The 19,694-nt window shown below is 39.3% G+C and overlaps 1 protein-coding gene across 4 annotated transcripts in view; it reads left to right on the top strand.

Moving 5' to 3' along the window:
* The window catches only part of PDE8B (phosphodiesterase 8B), a 215,026-nt gene that overhangs the window by 120,586 nt on the left and 74,746 nt on the right, over nucleotides 1-19,694 (top strand). For all 4 annotated transcript variants that reach the window (XM_081307174.1, XM_081307172.1, XM_081307171.1 and 1 more), the window contains exons 3-6: nucleotides 6,261-6,451; nucleotides 9,675-9,734; nucleotides 12,292-12,349; nucleotides 18,020-18,108. In XM_081307174.1, coding sequence (XP_081163300.1) covers nucleotides 6,261-6,451; nucleotides 9,675-9,734; nucleotides 12,292-12,349; nucleotides 18,020-18,108 — 398 coding nt within the window. The remainder of the gene's footprint in view (nucleotides 1-6,260; nucleotides 6,452-9,674; nucleotides 9,735-12,291; nucleotides 12,350-18,019; nucleotides 18,109-19,694) is intronic.

Raw genomic sequence — 19,694 nt, 5'->3', positions numbered from 1 at the left:
CTTAGCTTATTGCTCTCCTCAAAAAGAGATTTCTCTGTTCTTTCTTGATAAGACTTGTACAAAACATGGTTGTAAGGATTTCCAGAAAAGTAAGGTGATATGGACCGAAGCTGGGAAAAGATGGAATTGATGTTGGCTCCAGTTCTGCTGCTGCTTTCCTAGAGAGGTCTCTGACCTCAGCTGTGGGGTGGGGTTGGACGGGTCATACTCAGAGTCTGCTCTGAATACCTGAGAGCCGTGGCCTCTGTTGCTATCATTGCCATCACCTGCGGTCCCTATACTTTTCGCCTCCACAGTCTCCCACAGCAGACCCCTCCACCTCCTCTTGCCCAACCCTAGGTCAGCTCTTATTTCATCATAAGCTTAGGGCGAAGATGAATTAAACCTTGTGGTTCCAAGAAGGTATAGGCAATATTCTTTTGGAGAAAGAGGGGAGAGGTCTTCATAGTTCCATTTGAAAAGCAGTGCAGGTAGCCCTCACCTTTACACAGTTCTAAGGTGCACAGATTTCATTGATTAGTTAGATTAGCACCAGGCCCCCCCAAAATGTGTTTCAGATGGCAGTTACATTGGTGTTTTAACTGTGAATAATTGCATAAAGTACAAACATCACTGCAAGCTCTTCAGTCCACAGATCACTAGGTAAATAACAAATGGGCAGCATGACCAGTGATCACGCACATCAATATTTCAGAGTCTCTGTAATTAGTCCAAGCCTATCTGTTATTCAGCTTAAGTACAGACAACAAAGTGTGTAGTTGTGTTTCCTCCTGTCTCTCAGTGATAAACCCACATGACTTTATGAAAAAGTAGACCATTGAGAGGAAATAAGCCAACAAAGATGAAAGCACAGCAAAGAAATGCCAAGTGATGATTCTGTAAGTGAAATTTGAACTGAATGGAAATGGAATTAGAAGAGAAATAGCTGGCCACGGGAATGCTGATGGGGCTATACCTCTGGGAGACTCTGGACATGTAGCCAGTAGAAGTTAGTGAACATAAGCTCATTGGCGTCAGTGAGAACAGTGTTTGTGACAAGAAGAATGAAGATGTAACAGAGGAAGTGAGGTGAGCAAAATACATCACACTCATTAAAGGAATTCTGAGGGTGTTGCATGACACTAGAAGCACAGAAGGTAAAATATTGGAAGCTGATCCAAACTTAGAAGGATGACAGTTCTTCAAGGAAGAGAGAAGATGCTTAGTCCCTGCAGTAATTTATATGGCTAGAAGGTGACAAGCATTATTTAAACTACTCTTGATAATTTTTTAAAAGAAATAAAACATCTTAAATCTCCACATTTTTAATGCTTTAAATCACAACGTACTGAATATTCATTTTACATTTTTAGAATTTCCCTATACATTTGTAACCCAGAATTAAACTGCTTAATGATGCTCTGACAAAAATCTTCAAAGGTCAGAGAATCATCATTTATTAAGATCATGCTGCATTCAGGTCATTTTATGAGGTGCACTTTGCACTCCCATGCAAAGTGAGCATGTCAGTTATGACCCCAGGTAGAACCCAAGTTGGCTGAAGTCTGCTGCAGAAAAGAAGACAGTTCCTCGTTGTTCAGGCGTCAGCCCAGACCCATTCTTTATCTTCTATCAAAACATTTTGCTAGGTTTACTGTTGTTGGAGTGAGATGTCCTTCTGATTCTTCTCCTGTGCCTGGTTTCTTGTCCATGCATGATATTTGGACACTAGTTATTAGTATTTATTGTAATCATCTGCTTTCCTAACTCTCCCCCCTGCTGGGGTCCTAAGGGGAAAGACTGGCCTGTGGCAGTTTTTGTCATGGTTTTAGTTCCAGTTCTTAACATTTTGTATTATCAGTCATCAATAAATATTTTTGAATGAATGCTGAGTGTATTATGTATATCATGCACAAGGATCCATTTACTTTTCTTTGTTACAAATCAAGTTCAGTTTTATGCTTTTAATGATTTTTTTTAGGAATGTATTTTGCCAAGTCATTTTACAAGATTTGTTTTAGTAAATGGTCCATACAGCTTAACAAAGGACCACATCCAACAAAGAAACTACAAATACTGATATGTAGAATGTTAAAGCTGTATTACTGAAGATTTTAAAAATATTTTTGTTGGCAAGTAACAGCTGCCTTGTGTAAGAAAAGTCAATAAAGGAGTCATAAAGTCCATTAGAAAGATAATGCAAATTTTTTTCAGAATCCATGGAACACTTGATGAAAAGTCTCCCCTCAGTGTCTTCACCTGTTAGTGGGCCAGAGGTCCCATTCTATGGATCTGTATCTTTTTGTTCAAATCCTAATCTCCTGGAAGCACAATATCCTTAGTCTCACTATGGCCTGGGAGATGGAAACAGAGTCCAACCCTGGTCACATAGATCCATCCTCCTGGAGAAGACATAGTTTTTTAGAGCTAGGCAAACATTTTTAAAAAGGTGATTAGGACAGTGTTTTTACTTTAACTTAGATATTGTATTTTTATTCCTATAGATTTTCACTTTGCATAGAAGTTGAATAATTGGAAAGTAGCCTTTCTAAAATAATTTTTAGTAATGGGAAGAATTTTAAATACTACTCAAATGAATTCTCCAGTAGTACCTTTATAATATGAATACTCCAATTTTAAAATGCAGATTTTATTATTATTTAAGGATGGCAAGGTCATCAGCCCAGGGGACAGTTGACATTCAACTGTCCTAAGGGGGAAGGCATACCACATGGGTCCTAAGGGGAAAGACATAGCACGCCACAGAGGGCCACCCAGGGAGGCATAAGGAACAGTCCAGAGGCCAGGGAGCAGGGAGTGCCTGGGCAAGGGCCTTTACTATCATATCCCTGGAAAGGAATGGGCAAGCAGGGTCAGCTGGTTTGCAATTGGCTAGTTTGGATAATTTTAGGGGGTCTAGAACATTTGTTTTGTTTCTAGTTGTCTAGTACCTAATCCTGGGATGAAAAGGGCAGGAGAGTAGTGGCCCAGAGGGTGAAGTCCTGTATGAGAACCTATAGATAGATAAAGGAGGTGGTTAGAGTGTGAGCTCTGGGTGTATTGGTTTGCATATTAAAGCAGAGCTAACAGGAGAGGTGTTTTCTTTTTCACCCCTGTACCAGGGATTGAACCTAGGGACACCGTACTACTGAATATACACCCAGCCCTTTTTATTTTTTTATTTGAGATTACTTGTCCTGGAGTTTATAATCCTACTGCCTCAGCCTCCCAAATTGTTGGGATTACAGGTAATGCTTTTCCTACCTCTAGGGATTAGTTTACCCTGGGAGAGGCTGTCCCTCCGATGTCAACAAGGCCCTAAATGTCAAAAAACATCCAAAACACAGAAAATAAAAAGATATGGTTAATACAACTCCTTCCCATCAATGTGTCTTGAAAGTTTTCATGTGAAGTTTTTTTAAGTCTTTTAAATGACCTACACTTAAAACATGATCCAACGCTGCCGTGAACTTGACCTCCTCCCACACTTCCACTCTCTCACATTCCCGTCCATCATACTGTATCCCTTACAGTCCGTCAGACATCTCAGGCACAGTCATGGCCCTATAGGGCTTCTGGAACTCTACCTGGCATAATTTTCCTTCAGACGCCAACTCCTTTCCCAGCCACTCACTCCGTACCTCTACCATCCCCCACTCCTGCCCCCCCCATACTGCTCAACTGCATTTTATATAGCACTTGGCACTTTTTAACATACCACACAATCTCCTTTCTTAATGTACTATTGTTTTCGTCCCTCTACTATGACAATTAAAGAATCTTTGTTTTGTCCATCAACTAAAAACAGTGCCTGCCACATAGCAGATGTTCAGGAATATTAGGTGTTCAGATGTTGTTGAATAAAGTGCTTTTTATTTTCCCCAAAGTGGAACACTTGGTCTTAAAAGGACACAAGAAAAATGATATTAATGGTATCTGTAGAAATGTCCAATAGGAATAGAATTGTGTTCTTATTGTGTTAGTCAAATTTTGAGGCATGATTAAATCAAGGAAATACAAGTTGTTGAAATTCATGTTTGAAAATCCATCACTCAGCCAGACAGACGAGAAACAAGAAGTTCTGTTACTCTCTGGCTCCGCAGCTCTGCACACTGGGTTTCTCAGGTTAATCCCACAGCTACACCAAGTAAAGGGCTATTGACTTTTTTACAAACTGGTTTATTCTACCTGCTGTTTCTCATTGTGGCTCCCCTGTTAATAGTTTGGTTTGAAGGCTTTCTTTTCACTGTGAAGGTACAAAAGGTGGTGCCCTTCAGTTTTCTTGGGAGATGCATCTCCCATTTTTCCCTTGTAGGAGCTCTGTGTCTGAAGACATTAGGAGTGCCCTGGACTGAGGAGTGACAGGCTCTGACCAAAGTGAGCCTTTAGTAAGTATGACTGCCCCAAGTGCTACTGCTGTGTGGTTTTAAGCCACATGTGAAGAAACTAATGTCAAAATCATACTGAAAAACTGCATTATTTCTTTTTCGGAAACACGGCAGTTAGAAAACAGAAAATGCTTCAAAGTATAAGACAACATGTATATTTGGATATCTAGTGATATAAAGAAATTATTGGGGAGGTTTAGGTATGAAACAGTAGTGTGGTTGTTTTTTTAGGAAAGTGTTTAACAGATGCTTATGGATGAAATGGTGCAGTATCTGATTTGCTGCAATCTAACAGGAGCACTGGGGAAGGGGGAGGTGTCGAGATGAACTCACATTGGTTGGCAGCTGGCTATTGAGAAAGCCGGGTGATGGGTGCATGAGGTTTATTATATTATTGTATCTACTCTCCTAGATAGTTCTGATTTTCAAATAATAAAATACTGCTTAATTATAGTAGTAATTATTGGACAATTTGGTGTATTTCTTTATTTAATACATTGTTGGTATTTTTAAAATTTTTAGTCATTGATGGACACAATAACTTTATTTATTTATTTTTATGTGGTGCTGAGGATTGAACCCAGTGCCTCACGTGTGCTAAAAGTGCTCTACCACTGAGCCACCACCCCAGCCCAATTTGGCCTATTTCTGATCGTAAATGAAACACACTGGGTGATGAATGATATTGGCTATTGATTTAAAAGCCCTTCGTGCTGAGAAACTACCATTCAATTCCTAATTGTTTAAACCAGTAGTGGCTGCTGAAGAATATTAAATGCCTTACCAATATTTTGAGATATTTAAGTTTTTTCTTACTGGACCTCTTCCTGGGAGGTAGTCTTACTTGTATTAAGAGTAAAGCCCTCACTGAGCACAGTGGCAGACATCTGTAATCCTAGATACTCAGGAGACTGAGGCAGGAGGATCATAAGTTGGAGAACAGCCTGGACAACTTTGGGAGATCCTGACCCAATAAATAATAAATAATAAACAAAATATATAAAATAAAAAATAAAGACCTCTTACATTTCTCAGAAAAATCCTTAGAGTTATTACTCTTTGACTTACCAAGTACTTACTGAACAGCTACTCAGTGCCAGAAGGTCCTTGCTCTTCTGGTACTTTATTCTCTAGTAGGGGAGATAGAGCATATGTAAATAACTTCAGATGTTGGTGCGGCTGTCTGGCTTTCTGGTTGGCAGAGATTCTGTGTTCCTGAGCCCAGGGGATGAGGAGGGAAAATGGTGTGAAGCACTGCTGCCTTCTCTTCAGTGGGTGGAGCTGCACTTTGCAATGAAGCAACTTGAAGCACATTTTCCTCAGTTTAGTTCCATCCACTTCACATTTCATGATCATTTTTTGCACATTTTGGCAAAGATTAAATGTTCAAATTAGTTTCTGAGGTTGTCTTGAGTTCTTTTGAGTTCCTGTGTCTTTATAGGTACTATAGTTGTGAGTTTAGAGGAGGGGGGGCCTCCAGGGACTTGGAGGCAAATGTTACTTGCTCTGGAGCCAAGTGATATATTCCTATGCAACTCATCACCTAATATGCATGAACTACCCTGTAAATAAGTTTACTGCTTATCTTAAGAACACTTATAATTGCAACAAGTAACCCCACCAGAGTGATTGAGCACCAATCTGTGTCTAATCATTCAAGTCTTAGAACTAAGCTTATGGGGTGCTCTGCTAAGCACATCTCACAGCAAGAGATATAGACCAAGGAGATGAATTAACTTGTTCCAAGACCCCTAGAACTAGTTGGAGGACCTGCATTTGAAGTCAGATACTTCCCTCCAGTGCCTCATGTTTTACCAGTAGTCCACAGGCCCTTTCCCAGTGCAGTCTCTGAGGACAGATTTCTGTCAAGATGCTCTGTTCTCTGTTTTTCAGGTTTTGCTAATCTTTGCAAAGGAAGATAGCCAGAGTGATGGCTTCTGGTGGGCCTGTGACAGAGCCGGTTACAGATGCAACATTGCTCGGACTCCAGAGTCAGCCCTTGAATGCTTTCTAGATAAGCATCATGAGATTATTGTGATTGATCACAGACAAACTCGGAGCTTTGATGCAGAATCAGTGTGCAGGTACCTTCCTCCTTCTAAGGCACTTAGTATCTTAACTGTCCACTGAACAAGCAGCTCAAGGTTAAAGTTATAGATATCTTTAGTTCTAGCCCAAACATTTCTACAAACTGTGTTGACCTTGATGAGCAAGTGTGCACAGATATCTGTGATAAAAGCTGTAGCTTTTCCCATAGATGTTTCTCCCACCTTGCTGTTTTTCCACATTTGAGTTGGGCTGAATTCCAAGATTTGAGCTGGGCTCAGGGGTATTCCTCTTCCCACCTCATGTACTGCTCATTAAAAAAAAAAAACAAAAAAAAACATTAAAATTCACACAGTTTGGCTTGCACAGATATGGTTTGGATTTAAGGAAGATATTTTAAACTTCATTATTCTGTCCCAAAATGAACATCAGAAATGTGTGAATATACATTTTTCCATGCGTGACACAGATGGGTAGATCCTGCTGCAGACTTCCCAGACATGGAGGGAAGGCAGACACTTTTCAGTAGCAGAAAGTCTTCCAGGGCCCAGGCCCTTGCTTGTTTATAGAAATGCCTGCACTCTGGGGAGCAAACTCATGCCTGTTCATAAATAAACGCACAATCATAGAAGTTTGCTTGTGATGAACTGAACCATTTATTAGAAGTGGAATGCTTTGAAGCTAGACAGGAAGAGGTCACTAATTAAATGCTAGACCAAGACAGAGTCCAGTTACATATGGAGCTGGAATTCTCTCGAATATTACTGAGAGGAAAGGTGGAGAAATTGCTTCCTAGAACTTTTGGTACACTGACAAGAAATTAATGTATTAGAAGAAGTTTCTTGTCCCAGGTATTACCTTGCGATTCCTTGATGATTTTCATTTTCCCAAAGAAGAATTTTTTCCTAAGTAACCAATTTAATAATGTTTTAATGGTCTTAAATTTTATCTTTCTGAAAGGAAATATTTTCCTATTTAATAATATATGTAAACTCACACTTAGCATATTTGGATGTTATTGTTAAGATTAAGAAATACATTTTTGGGCAACTCTAATCAGGTTTCCTCTCACCCTATGAGAGCTCTGTCTTTTTTCTTCCTGTTTGAATAAATCCCACTCTTAAAAAAAAAGAAAATATTTGTTTCTTCTAAATGATTTGCATGCTAGAATTGGGTCCTTTGTAACTATGTCAACTTTTTCCTGGCTTTCACTTAGTTTTCTTATGTGTTAGTAATGGAAAAACCATAGTCCTTGTACGTATGTAGAATGATTAAGGTTAGCTTCCATTGTAAAGAAAAAAGAATAGGAAGAACTCCTTTACTTCGAGCAAAAGCCTCATTCAGCAGATCAGCTTTACATTCTTCATTGAATATAACCAGCGTGCTGCTTCTGTCTCAGCTGCACAAAAGAGTAATGGGGAAATCTGTGCAGTTCAGAAGGCAGATGTACATAGCTGTGTGTTTGCCAACCACTACTGGTCTTGTTGGCAATAAATTTTCAAATACTTACCTATCAGCAAAGGAGATAGTGGGGGACACTCCTGGCAGGTGTGCATTCTTTATTGTCATTGATGACCCTAGATCTCTGGCTTTTGATCTAGACTGCACCTTGGCCTAGCATACATGCTTGGACCTCACATCCATCCTAAGTCTCTCAACCAGGAGGAGGTCTGGGTCCCTCTTACCACACACACTCCTTTGGAGGGATAGAAGGGAAGAGGTAAGCAGCAAGAATCAACCTGAAAGAAGTGAAAGGAAGCCAAGAGTGCATGCTCCAGACCAGTTAGATTTAATACATGCTTTAATGACTTGCTGAGACTCACCTCTTAAAGTATGACCTAGCAGTGTGCCCGTGCTGCTTCCCTGGGATTGAATGAAGGTTAGAGTTCATGGTGTTTACCTAGAGATCAGAGCATGCCTCTGAAACACCATGTTGTTTTTAATTTGGTGCTTCTGCTGAGTATCCAGTGGGTTCCTAAGTATACGATGTAAGTAGCTTCATCTTGGCAGCATCTGCTCTCTGGGGTGGCTGAATGGCAAGTGATCTGAGCCAGCCCTGAAAGGGTGCTGACTGGCCTTCCTGCTTTGCCTCCTTAAAGGAGCTCACTCAAATACCATTTACCCACAAGGGAAACTTAACTTCGCAGGAATAGGCAGCTGATCATGTTCCTGAGCCTGTACTCACACAGTATGAGGTCTCAAGGAGCAAGATAAGGAGTAGGTAAAATTTTTAAAAAGGGTCAGGAAATTTTGGAGTTGAAGAATATAAAGCAGTAGGAGCCACTGTCTCTGGGAGCTAGTGGCACAGACACATTAATATGGAGAGGACTAGAAATACCTATACCTAGAGAGAAAAACAAATACATATTGTTTCACAAATTACTCCAGAGTAATTCTGTCCTTGGTGATGGTGGTTCCTTTTTGAGGGATCTCAAAACAAGCAGAGGCCATACCCAGGAGATAGGTTAAAACAAGCATGCTGATTTGCACTAATATTTAAGGAGGTGTCCCTTTATTAACAGTATGTCCTGTTAATAGTTCCCTGATCGGAGCAACCCAGAAACTGGGCTGCAGCATAGCATATTTTCTAAGAAGATTCATGGACCTCAGAATTCTATATCCTTCTGTAGTTTCATCCTATGAAATTTCTAGGAAGTAAACTAACTGTATACAGGTGGTTCTAGTACAACAAACATCATTATCTAGTGAAAGTTACCATATTGCAACATTTCTTAGCCCCAACAAATGACCAAATTGCTTAATGTATTTAAGCACAAAAGTACAACTGAAAATTTGGGGCAACCCTTTGAACCATCTTTAAGAGGCTTTATATGTGGATGTGGCTTTCTGAATTATCTACTATTTGAAAAGGAAAAAGATTCAACCTAACTAGTCTCTCTAGTGCAAACTAATAACTGAAGGATTGAAGAATTGCCAATGTCTTTTTTTTAAAGAGTGGGATTAAATAAATAAAAAAAAAACCCATGAGATTTAAGTGGAATTTACCAATTTTTTGAAGTGGAAAATTGGCAGGTGTGACCTTGTTGGATAATTGCCCAGAAGTTAAAATAATTTTTTAAAAAATGAGGAGACGTCCTAATCCACAAGGGCATCTTTCTTTGTTGTCTTTCATGTGTTTTAAGACTTTTTCTTTAGAGAAAGATTTGATTTGGGGCCACTTTCAATGTGAAGTAGTTTCATATTTATTTAATATAACAAAGGCCAGATCACCTTGTTTGACTTGGAGCCTTCTCATTGCAGGTCGATCCGGGCCACGAATCCCTCGGAGCACACAGTGATCCTTGCCGTGGTTTCACAAGCGTAAGCTCAACTCCTGCCCCCAGCTGGAAGTCCTACTGTTCACTCTGAAACATTTGTCTGATGTAATTCGGTTTTTGCTCTAGCAATGCACAGGGCATATCTTGGGCCCTACAATACCAATTTTATAATTTGCTTTGGGGATTTTGTTTATTTCACAAGTTTCTGGAAATATTTCAGTTTTCATCTCTTATATAATTGCTGTTAACACATTCTCAGATACCTTAGGGGAAAAAAATTATTTATCATTCTTATACGCCAGAAATGAATAGAAAATCTGAAAAGGAGGTCTAGAGAGAACATTGTTCCTGTTAATCTTTATTCTTTAAAGAAAAGAAATGGGAAAGTACTTGATTTTTCATTTCAGAAGAAAAAAAAATCATAGCATGAGAACAAAGAGGCATTACATCCACGGCAAGAAAAGGTTTGTGAAGTTTATGTGAGAACCATCGTTTGACTGGAAGCAGGACAGTAGGGTTTATATTGATATTGGACCACGGAGAAGGAGAGTGAGCTATAGGCATAATATGACCGTGGGATGAGAAACTGCTCTGCTGGGTTTATTATTTGAAATGGCCAGCACTCAAAATAAAAGAGCCAACAGGGGGGAGAAAAAAGCAAGTCAGATGTGGTGGCGCACACCTACACCTGTAATCCCAGTGGCTTGGGAGGCTGAGGCAGGAGGATCACAAGTTCAAAGACAGCCTCAGCAAAAGCGAGGCACTAAGCAATTCAGTGAGACCCTGTCTCTAAACAAAATTCAAACTAGGAATGGGGATATAGCTCTGTGTTAGAATGTCCTTGAGTTCAATCCCCACTTGCCCTCCTCCCACAAAAAAAAAAAAGAAAGAAAGAAAGAAAAGAGAAAAAACTAAAAAAAAAAAAAAAACAAACCCAAGTATTTGTACAAGTTATAAGCTACAATGGTAGGAATCTTTGTAAGTGACAAAATTTGTTGTAGTCAATGAATGGCTTTCATTAGCTTCAGAGAGAATAAGACCTTAATTAAGGCCGAAGACCTGTCAGACTTGGCCCCATTGTGGCATTTGGCACAGATTCTGCAATGAAGGAATTAACAAGCCAGCAACTCTAACGAGTGTAGGGCTCCTGCAGACAAGCTGGCCCAGGGAACTGGTGAAATCTGCATGACAAAGTCCGATTGGTGTAGTAGGAAATCACGGCTACAAAGTCCTGCCCTGACCAAGGTCCCCAATGTACATGTTAGTCCTTGAGTCTTCACTTGATACCTACCATGGTCTGTGGTCCAAAGAAGGTGAAGAATTGTCCCCATCAGTTCGTTAGACATGCCATCTGGTGGGAGATGAGATCCCAAAGGGAGGGAGTGGGGGAAACTGAGACATGAGGTCAGCTTCCTTTGGCCCTCTTCCTTACATTTGTCTTCTGGACACTCTAGCCCCAGAGCCTTGGACGTGGATACCAGAAACACACCAGGCCACACAGCCTTTCCTCAAGCCTGGCTTACTTCATGGGCCCAAGAATAAAACACCCTTTTCCCCACACTAGAGCAAAAATTAAAGTTTACTGTAGCTTATTTGTTGTGATATTTCATCTGTTTTATGTTTTTATTATAAAATATTTCATCTAGAGAGAGTGTTCATTAAATGAATGCCTGGGTCTATGCTATCCAAATTAAGAAATAGAATATTATTAATATCTTTGGAACCCTTTCCACGTCCCTTCTGATTTGTCATTTAGAGAAGTCAGAACCTCAAGTTCCTGAGGTGGAAAGAAGGTAGAACTTTCCCGTAGGGCAGAAATTGGCTGTGGGCAATGCCATAAATGAACAGTGGAGTTTCTCTTGTTCTTTTCTGTCAACATTTCCACCCAATCCTGTTGTACCACTTTTCCTCCCATATTTTCAGGGTAGGGTATATACCCCCATGCCACTTGCTAGCTGTCCCAGGATAGTTGGCAGTAGCAGCCCAGGTATAGGATATCATCATGACAAGTCAGCCCCCACCCCTACCTTGTACTCAAGCCAACTGTTGTTGGCTCAGTATAGGAAACCACCTCATAAAGTGGGTGAAAAGGATCAATTTTGGTTTCCTTCCTTTCCAACTTTGTGTTCTTGCTGACACTTCTTTCCCACTTGCTGTGGGGTCCCGCAGCCATTAATGCCAGGTTGTCTATGACACAGTGAGAGTGGCGTAGCTAGGCCTGGGGGTGGGAGTCATACTTCCAGAAGCTTGGGGGCCAGCAGTCTCAGGATAACTAGCATAACTGATGTGACCTTTATGGTACTGTTTCGATATATCTGCTCCAACCACAAAGAGAAATCTACAGTTGGATCCGGCTACTCATGTGTATCAGGGGCGCTTTCGGGCACACCACTGGACTTGACTGCCTGTGTTCTGTTTGCATCTGAAAGGCAGATGTGAGGTCTGTGTTCCTGATGGCAAGTGTCCCCTATAGGCACATACAGATCACGAAGCCACTCTTAGAGCTAATGCCCATGGTCTCATTGCTCTCTCTCCATGTTTCAGTGTGAGGAATCCTGGTTTGTATCTGCTGAGTGACCACATTTTCTGCTTTGCTGCAGATCTGATGACCATGAAGAGGCCTCGGTCCTTCCTCTCCTCCATGCAGGCTTCAACAGGGTACGTACAAGGTGAAGCGGGACCTCCCTCTGACCCCCCCGTAACAGCAAAGCAAATAGCCAGGGGAACTTTTAAGGGTCATGAGCTCCAAAATTGAGAGGGGAAGGAAGTAGCTGTGTTTTCATTGGGTTGGAATGAGCAATTGATAGTTAAGCTTTTTGCTTTTTTTCTCCACCATATAACAGATATGTAATGACATAAAAATACATATTAGAATATCAGATCAAGATTCTGTAGTTCCAAAGTAGTCTCATGTAAATCAGTTCAGTTTATCAGATTTAACGTGTGTGTGTGTGATTATATAAAGATGAGTCCACCAAATTGGCACTTGGGATTCTGTGTTCCCCAGGACCTGGCCACAGCTTTTGCTCTAGACAGGCCTATGGTGGGCACAGCATCATGTGAACTTCTGGTTTACACCATAAAAACATCAGCAAAAGAAAATTCTTGGAGCGACAGCTATGTGAAAAACACTGATATTCAACTTGGAAGATTAAAACTGATGATTCCAAGGAAACTTATCCTAGAAATATCTAGGCTTGCCAGGTTTCTTAAGGTAGAAATTTGATTGGAGGCAAACTCTGTGCATGCAAATAGAAAGAAAATAATGGAGTTCATTTAAAATTTAAAAAAAGGAGAGAAAGAGGATGGGAAAAGATGATTAAAGGGCTGAGATTGTGGCTCAGTGGTAGAGCACTCGTCTAGCACACGCGAGGCCCTGGGTTCAATCCTCAGTACCACATAAAAATAAATAAAATGAAGGTACTGTGTCCAACTACTTTTAAAAAATAAATGTTTTTTTTAAAAAGATGATTAAAATGTGAATGTTTAAAATAAGCATATTTCATAATTTTTAAAGAAAGCAAGTTTTTATAGAGAAGCTACAGAGGATCTTACTTTATAAGTTTGACATTTTTTAAATATAACAAACATATTTATTATTCCAGTTAAAAATTCCCTTTGCTTAAAAATAGGGTTGAGATCCATAATTGACTTATGTAAGTTTTGTTGATAATCTAAACTCAAGTAAATTACCTAGTTTAAACTATAAATATTAGCAAAGAAAAATTCTTCAAGTGATAACTACTTGAATAAAGCTGATATTCAATTTTAAGATTGATATTAATTACTCCAAGTGGACTTACCAACAATGAAATAACTGGGCTTACCCTGAATCTCAAAGAGCTGGTATAATATACCCCTTCTAAAATAGGAAAAGGCTTGTGCCTTATAGATTAAGAAAATTCCTTTAGGTTTTTTTTTTTTTTTTTTTTTTTTTTAAGTAATAGTGCTTTGCTCTCCTAGGCTTAAAAGAAAATTCCTCTTGGTTATAGACCATGGAGGAGCAGAAACTGTCTTTGCTGCTTTGTGCTTGGTGTGCTTCACGGGAAGCAGCATGCTGTGTGAAAGATTCAAGGCAGCATAGTGACTCCATGTGTCTGGTTACCAATACTCCGCACTCTCCTGGCACTTTCTCAAGTCTGTCATCTTCTCCCAATGGTTGGCATTTGGTTTGGAAAGCTACTCTATGTACAGAAGTTTAATGAGGATGCGTAAGAGAGTGTTCTGAGTTTTGGAATGGAGAGTTGCCAGAGGGAAAATCAACAAAGAAGCCACGTGGTTGAGATTTATTTTCTTTACTTGTTTATTTTCTGAGGAATAACTCTACAACTAGTCTCAGATTCATAAATCAAGTGTCACATTGGCCATCCTACTCCACCCCTTTCCAATGCTGACCTTTTTAAGCCTGAGTCAGGAACCTTGAGTGTAAGGTCTTCAGTTTTCTTCATTATCTGGGGGATGATTGGAGAACAGTGTGGACACACTGTGGGTTTTATCAATTAGGACTCATCTTGGTCTGTGGAGTTGGTCCTTCAGAATTCTGCTTTGGGTTCAGTGATCCTTCTTCCTCCAGCTGGTTTTGAGATTGGTTTTGTTTGGAGCCATAGCATCTGGACTGGAGAATTGAAACTATATATATATATATATATATATATATATATATATATATATATATGCTCATGGAAAAGCTTGGGGGAAACAATTGCCTTTCTTTAGGTTTTTAGTGCTCTTAAGAAAATTTAACAAAAGTTCGTCAGTTCCTCTTTGTGTGTTTGGTAACCTGTCTGTACTGTTCTGGAAGGATTTGTTTCCTGGATGTGTTGCTGATTTTTGCAGTCAGCCAAGATGAATAAACCTTTGGGAGTAGGGGGTCATGAAAGCCAAGCCCTGTCAGGGACCACCAGGTGTTCCTGAATGCTGGGTCAGATCTGATTAAGGTCACTTACCAGTTGGGTCTACATGTCCCCAGTCACTAGGGCTCTCTCCCAGGGAAGCATACAATTCCTGCAGTGGCTCCCAGAGTTACTATGGCTTGAGATCAGCTGAGGTGGATCTCCAGGTGGCTGTTAATCTCTTTTGGTATCTCTACCCAAGCACCTTCCAAATATGCCATCTATTCTTGACTTCTGTGAAGTTGTTTCCCTTCTCTGAGTTGTTTTGATTGTATTAAATCATTTGCTGAATCTCAGCTACCTAGATGGCCAGCGCTTCAGTGTATGGTCCTCAAGTGGGGATCCATCGATAAATTGTGTCATCAAATATCCCCAAGAACTCCCTGTGAAGCCTTTGGAGCCCCATACACATGGCTTATTAAATGGATGCTCAGTCCACACTGCACCTTTTAGAAACTAGCTTCTTAATAAAGATGAAGCTGTTCCTCCATTAAACTTTGCCTGTTCTTCTATTCAAAATGATGCTTATTCATCTCAACAAGTATTTATGGAGCTCTGACTATGTGCAATGCAATGTGCTAGGCATTCTCGGGGCACAGCTGCAGGATATGGTTCTCCCTGGAGAGGATCTCTGTGGAGTAAGAAGTGGAGAGCTGCAAATTATTATTTGTCAGGCTTAGTTCCAGTGATTTACTGAATCCTCCTTGACATATGAGGGATTTAGTATTTTCTCAGTTTTTACAGAGGAGAAAACAGTTTCAAAACAAATAAATAGCTTGCCAGAACTCAAGTCTATGGCATAACCAAAGATGCACCTGGGTCCACTAAAGTAGTATTTCCCAAATTGTTCCCTGAAACACTAGTGTTCCAAAAACTCTTAACAGGTGTTTCATGGAAATAGCCTTCTGGGGAATCAGTGCAGACTTGATTTCTCCTTCCCCTGGAGAACCTACAGAGCATGTTAGCAATGCACATTGAATGCTCTGAGGTCTCCTGTAGTCAAGAAGCCTGCTAACTCCATTCATCCCAACATTATCAAAACTTACTGTATCACAGAATTAATTTAATATTTCTTCTAAACATCAGAGCTCTGCTGTAGGCTGAGACATAGTTTTCATCCATTTTCTCAAGTTGAACCTGACCATTTTTAACTTAGCTTTGTAAAAAAGAGAGAAAGTATTTCCCTTCTATGCATATTTATGGTTCTTGCCATAGTCCTTCTTAACTTCTATATGGAATAGTGAGGGACCAGTGGCTTAGGAAAAGTTGGGGAGTTCTTGAAGGTATTTACCAGGGAGAAGGCATTTGCTCCAGATGTTTGAAAATGTGTGTGTGTATGTGTGTGTAAGAGAACAAGAGAGAATGATTTTTTTCTTTGAACAACTTGAAGGAAATTTAAGAAATGTGTCTTTCAGCAGGGCCTGCTACTGTCCCTTTCTGCCTGTGTAACTATCTGAGAGATAAATATGTGATTGAGAAGTTTGGAATACTTTGGAAGCCTGGTTATCTTTTCATTTAATAGTTTGCTAGTTATATGTTTAGAAAGATTTGCATAGTGTGTATTTTTTATAAGTTAAAATGCAAGATATTTTCAAGTCAGGCGCAGTGCTGCACACCTGTAATCACAGTTATTTGAAAGACTGAGGCAGGAGGATCCAAGTTCAAGGACAACCTGAGCAACTTAGCAAGACCCTGTCTCAAAAATAAATAAATAAATAAATACATACATACATACATACATACATACATACATAAGCAAGCAAGCAAGCTCAGGGGTAGAGTGTCCTTGGATTCAATACCAGTAACACTCACACACACGTACCTCTCCCCCCACCAAAAAAAGGAAAACAAAGCAAGACACAGTCCCCATTCTTAAGTAGAATTTTCCTTAAATCTGTTTCTTAATGTTTTTTAGTTATTATTTTCTGAGTTAATTATTTCTCATTATCAATGTATTTGTATAAGAGAAGTACTCATTTTCTTGTATATCCTACAAGTAATATTATATATATATATATATATATATATATATATATATATATATATATATATATATATATATGGAATGTTTTACAAATTATTTGGGTTTGTTAAGTAAAAAACCCTATTCTCCTTGGAGTGCTGGGCTTCAGCATCTCATGCCTCCTATGAGTACGTGCTTAATGCTTCTTTGATGAATGACTATATAATGCATTTTCTTTGGCTCTATCATTTGCCTATCTATCTATTCACTCATCTACTGTTTTTTTTATAAATACATGAAAGTCTTTTTTTTCAGTTAAAATGAAACTGAAATTAATCGTTTGAGAGTGAGCAGTTCAGTGGCATTTAGTTTATTCACGGTGTTGGGCGACCACCACCTCTCTCATGAGCCCCAAATAGAAACTCATTTCCCATTAAGGAGTCACTCCCATCTTCCTCCCTGCAACCTTGGCAACCACCAACCTATATTCTGTTTCTGGGGATTGACCTATTCTGGATATTTCATGTAAACAGTATCATACAATACATGAATTTGTGTGCTTATTTTCCTTTCACTTATTATTTTTTTCTTTGAGGTTCATGCATGTTGTAGCATATATCAGTAGTTTGTTCCCATTTTATGGCTTGAATGATATTTCATTTTATGTATATACCACAGTATTTTTTGTGTGTGTTTGTTTGTGTGGCACTGTGGATTGACCCCATGGTCTCATGCCCTGTACCACTGAACTACATCCCAGCTCTATATTTTATTTCAAGACATGGTCTTGTTAAGTTGCCCAGACTGGCTTTGAACTTTTGATCCTCCTGAGTGGCTGGAATCACAGCATGCACTGCTGTGCCAGCTTCCATTGTGCTTTTGATTTGCATTCCTTTGATGACTGATGATGGTGAGCATCTTTTTGTGTACTTGTTGGTGATTTGTAGTTTTCTTTCGAGAAATGTCTCTTCAAGTTCTTTGAATAGTCTTTCATTGGGTTGTTCTTTTGTTGTTGATCTCACTGATTTTTTGAGGAACTCTGCATTAGGCACTTGGAAAGAAGCAAAGAACATCTCTCCCCTTGATAGATCATTGATAGTGTGAGGCATACTGAACATGTTGAGTTTGGAGCTTTAGCTGATTTTCTTTAGTGCAATATGAAGCAAAGACATTTTGGTATTTTAATACTTTGGGGGAGGCATTCAAAGCCCTTGTGTGTTTATTTTCCTATAACTATTTTATCCCACTTTTGTTATAAAGGGAGCTAAATGTAAGTATTACCTTCTATGTTTCTCATACATTTAAGTAAGCATTTCAAATTCCTTGACATTTTTTTCTATTTCATCTCATCCTACCTACTAGATGGCTTACATAAAAGTTACCTGGGGGTAAAAACAACTGTTAAATTTTTCTATTTGACTCTCTAAGAAATAATTGGAGATGTCTTATGTATTATCTTTGCTTTATTTTCAGAGATTTATGGAGAATAGCAGCATAATTGCTTGCTATAATGAACTGATTCAAATAGAACATGGGGAAGTTCGCTCACAGTTCAAATTACGGTAAGTAACAAAACAAGACTGTAGGTACCACGAGGTTAGCAATTCTTTAGAAAATCTTATCTGTCAACAGGCTGATATTCACAGGTTCATAGCTGAATCCCAGGGATTTTGAAACTGTTAGATGGCTAATGGCAGCTAGCCAACAGCAATATCTAAGCTGGGGGCCCACTAACATAATGAAATAAATTAGAAGCAAAAAAAAAAAATTAGAAGCATTTCTTCTTTTGATAATATTTTCCACTATTTACATCAGTTTTAAAATTATAACATAGGAAAATTTATTTTTAATTTTTATGTAGTTAGACCAAGATTAAGAATAGCCTTTGAGGGTTACTTTCTATTTTCTACTTACAACATTTATAAATCCTGCTTAAATTCTTATAGTAGAGGCAAACTAATGGGAACATTATTAAGCTAGCTTTAATAATTGCTGTGTAGCCACAATAGTAATTTCATGAACTCTGTTCCCATCTTCAGTATGCACAAAGTGTCTTTAAGAAATAGACGTGAGCTCTCTTTATAGATACAATGTGCTTTAAGAGCAGGCGTCTCACTGGTACTCAGTTTCAAGCTGGGATTCTCTTGTGTCTGCTGCTGGCCAGACACTGGGTGGTGGCATTTTCTGCTTCTGAGCTTTCTTGGACTATCAGGATCTAAGTGATCTGCCTGGTTTCTGCTCTGGCTTGCTCTCAGGACTCTCATTTCTTCAACCTGCCCTCCTCAAGCTAAAGGGAAGAGGCAGGAAGTTCTTCTCTACCTATAGCCCTCCTGGAAGGGCCAGTCCTACACAGCTTCCTGTCATCTCATAGGATAGCCCTACAGAGCTTCTCTCTTTGGCCAACTGAGAGGTCCCTGGTAGTTTCATGCCCAGTGCAAAATTAGCAAGATAGCATCTCCCTGTAATGATAATGTATTTGTGTGTGTAGGTGGGAGGGTGGTGGAGGTAGGAAATCAAACCCAGGGCCTCATGCAAGCTAGATAATTATTCTACAACTGAGCTACATCTCCAATCCTTCTAACAATTTTACTTCTTATCTTGATTACTTAATTTGTGTTCAAAGATGACAATCCCCCTGCTTTTTTCTCCAGTACTGAGTATTGACCAAGGACACTCTGAGTTATATACCCTACTCTTTTTATTATTTTTTATTTTGAGGCAGTAACTCACTAGGTTCTCCAGGCTGGCCTTGAATTTGTGATCCTCCTGCCTCAGCCTCCTGAGTAGTTGAGATTACAGGCATGTTCTACTGAGCCCAGCAACAAAAATCTTTTTAAACCTCCCTTCTATTCCTGGGAAGCAAAATTGATTGGCATAAACCTCCAGAAGCAGGTCCCCCTGCTGGGTACACCCTGATCTAAGAAGTTGCTTTTGGATGAATAAAGAGCTTTAAGAAATAAAGTGTTAAGATAAATACTTTTTTTTTAATGGAAGAGAATTTTAAAAGAATGTCCAACCAGTGGGAATTCAGATATTTGGAAAACTCTGGTATTCAAAGTCTTTGAAGAGGAATATTGTCAAAAACTTTCTGAATGTTTAAATGAGTTAAATCCTGGTTTCTTTTTATCTGTATTTTTTTTGGCTTCAG

This window comes from Spermophilus citellus (genome assembly GCF_964194105.1).
Source record: "Spermophilus citellus genome assembly, chromosome: 1".
In the NCBI taxonomy this organism is placed as follows: Eukaryota; Metazoa; Chordata; class Mammalia; order Rodentia; family Sciuridae; genus Spermophilus; species Spermophilus citellus.
This window is presented reverse-complemented; position numbering and strand designations above follow the sequence as displayed.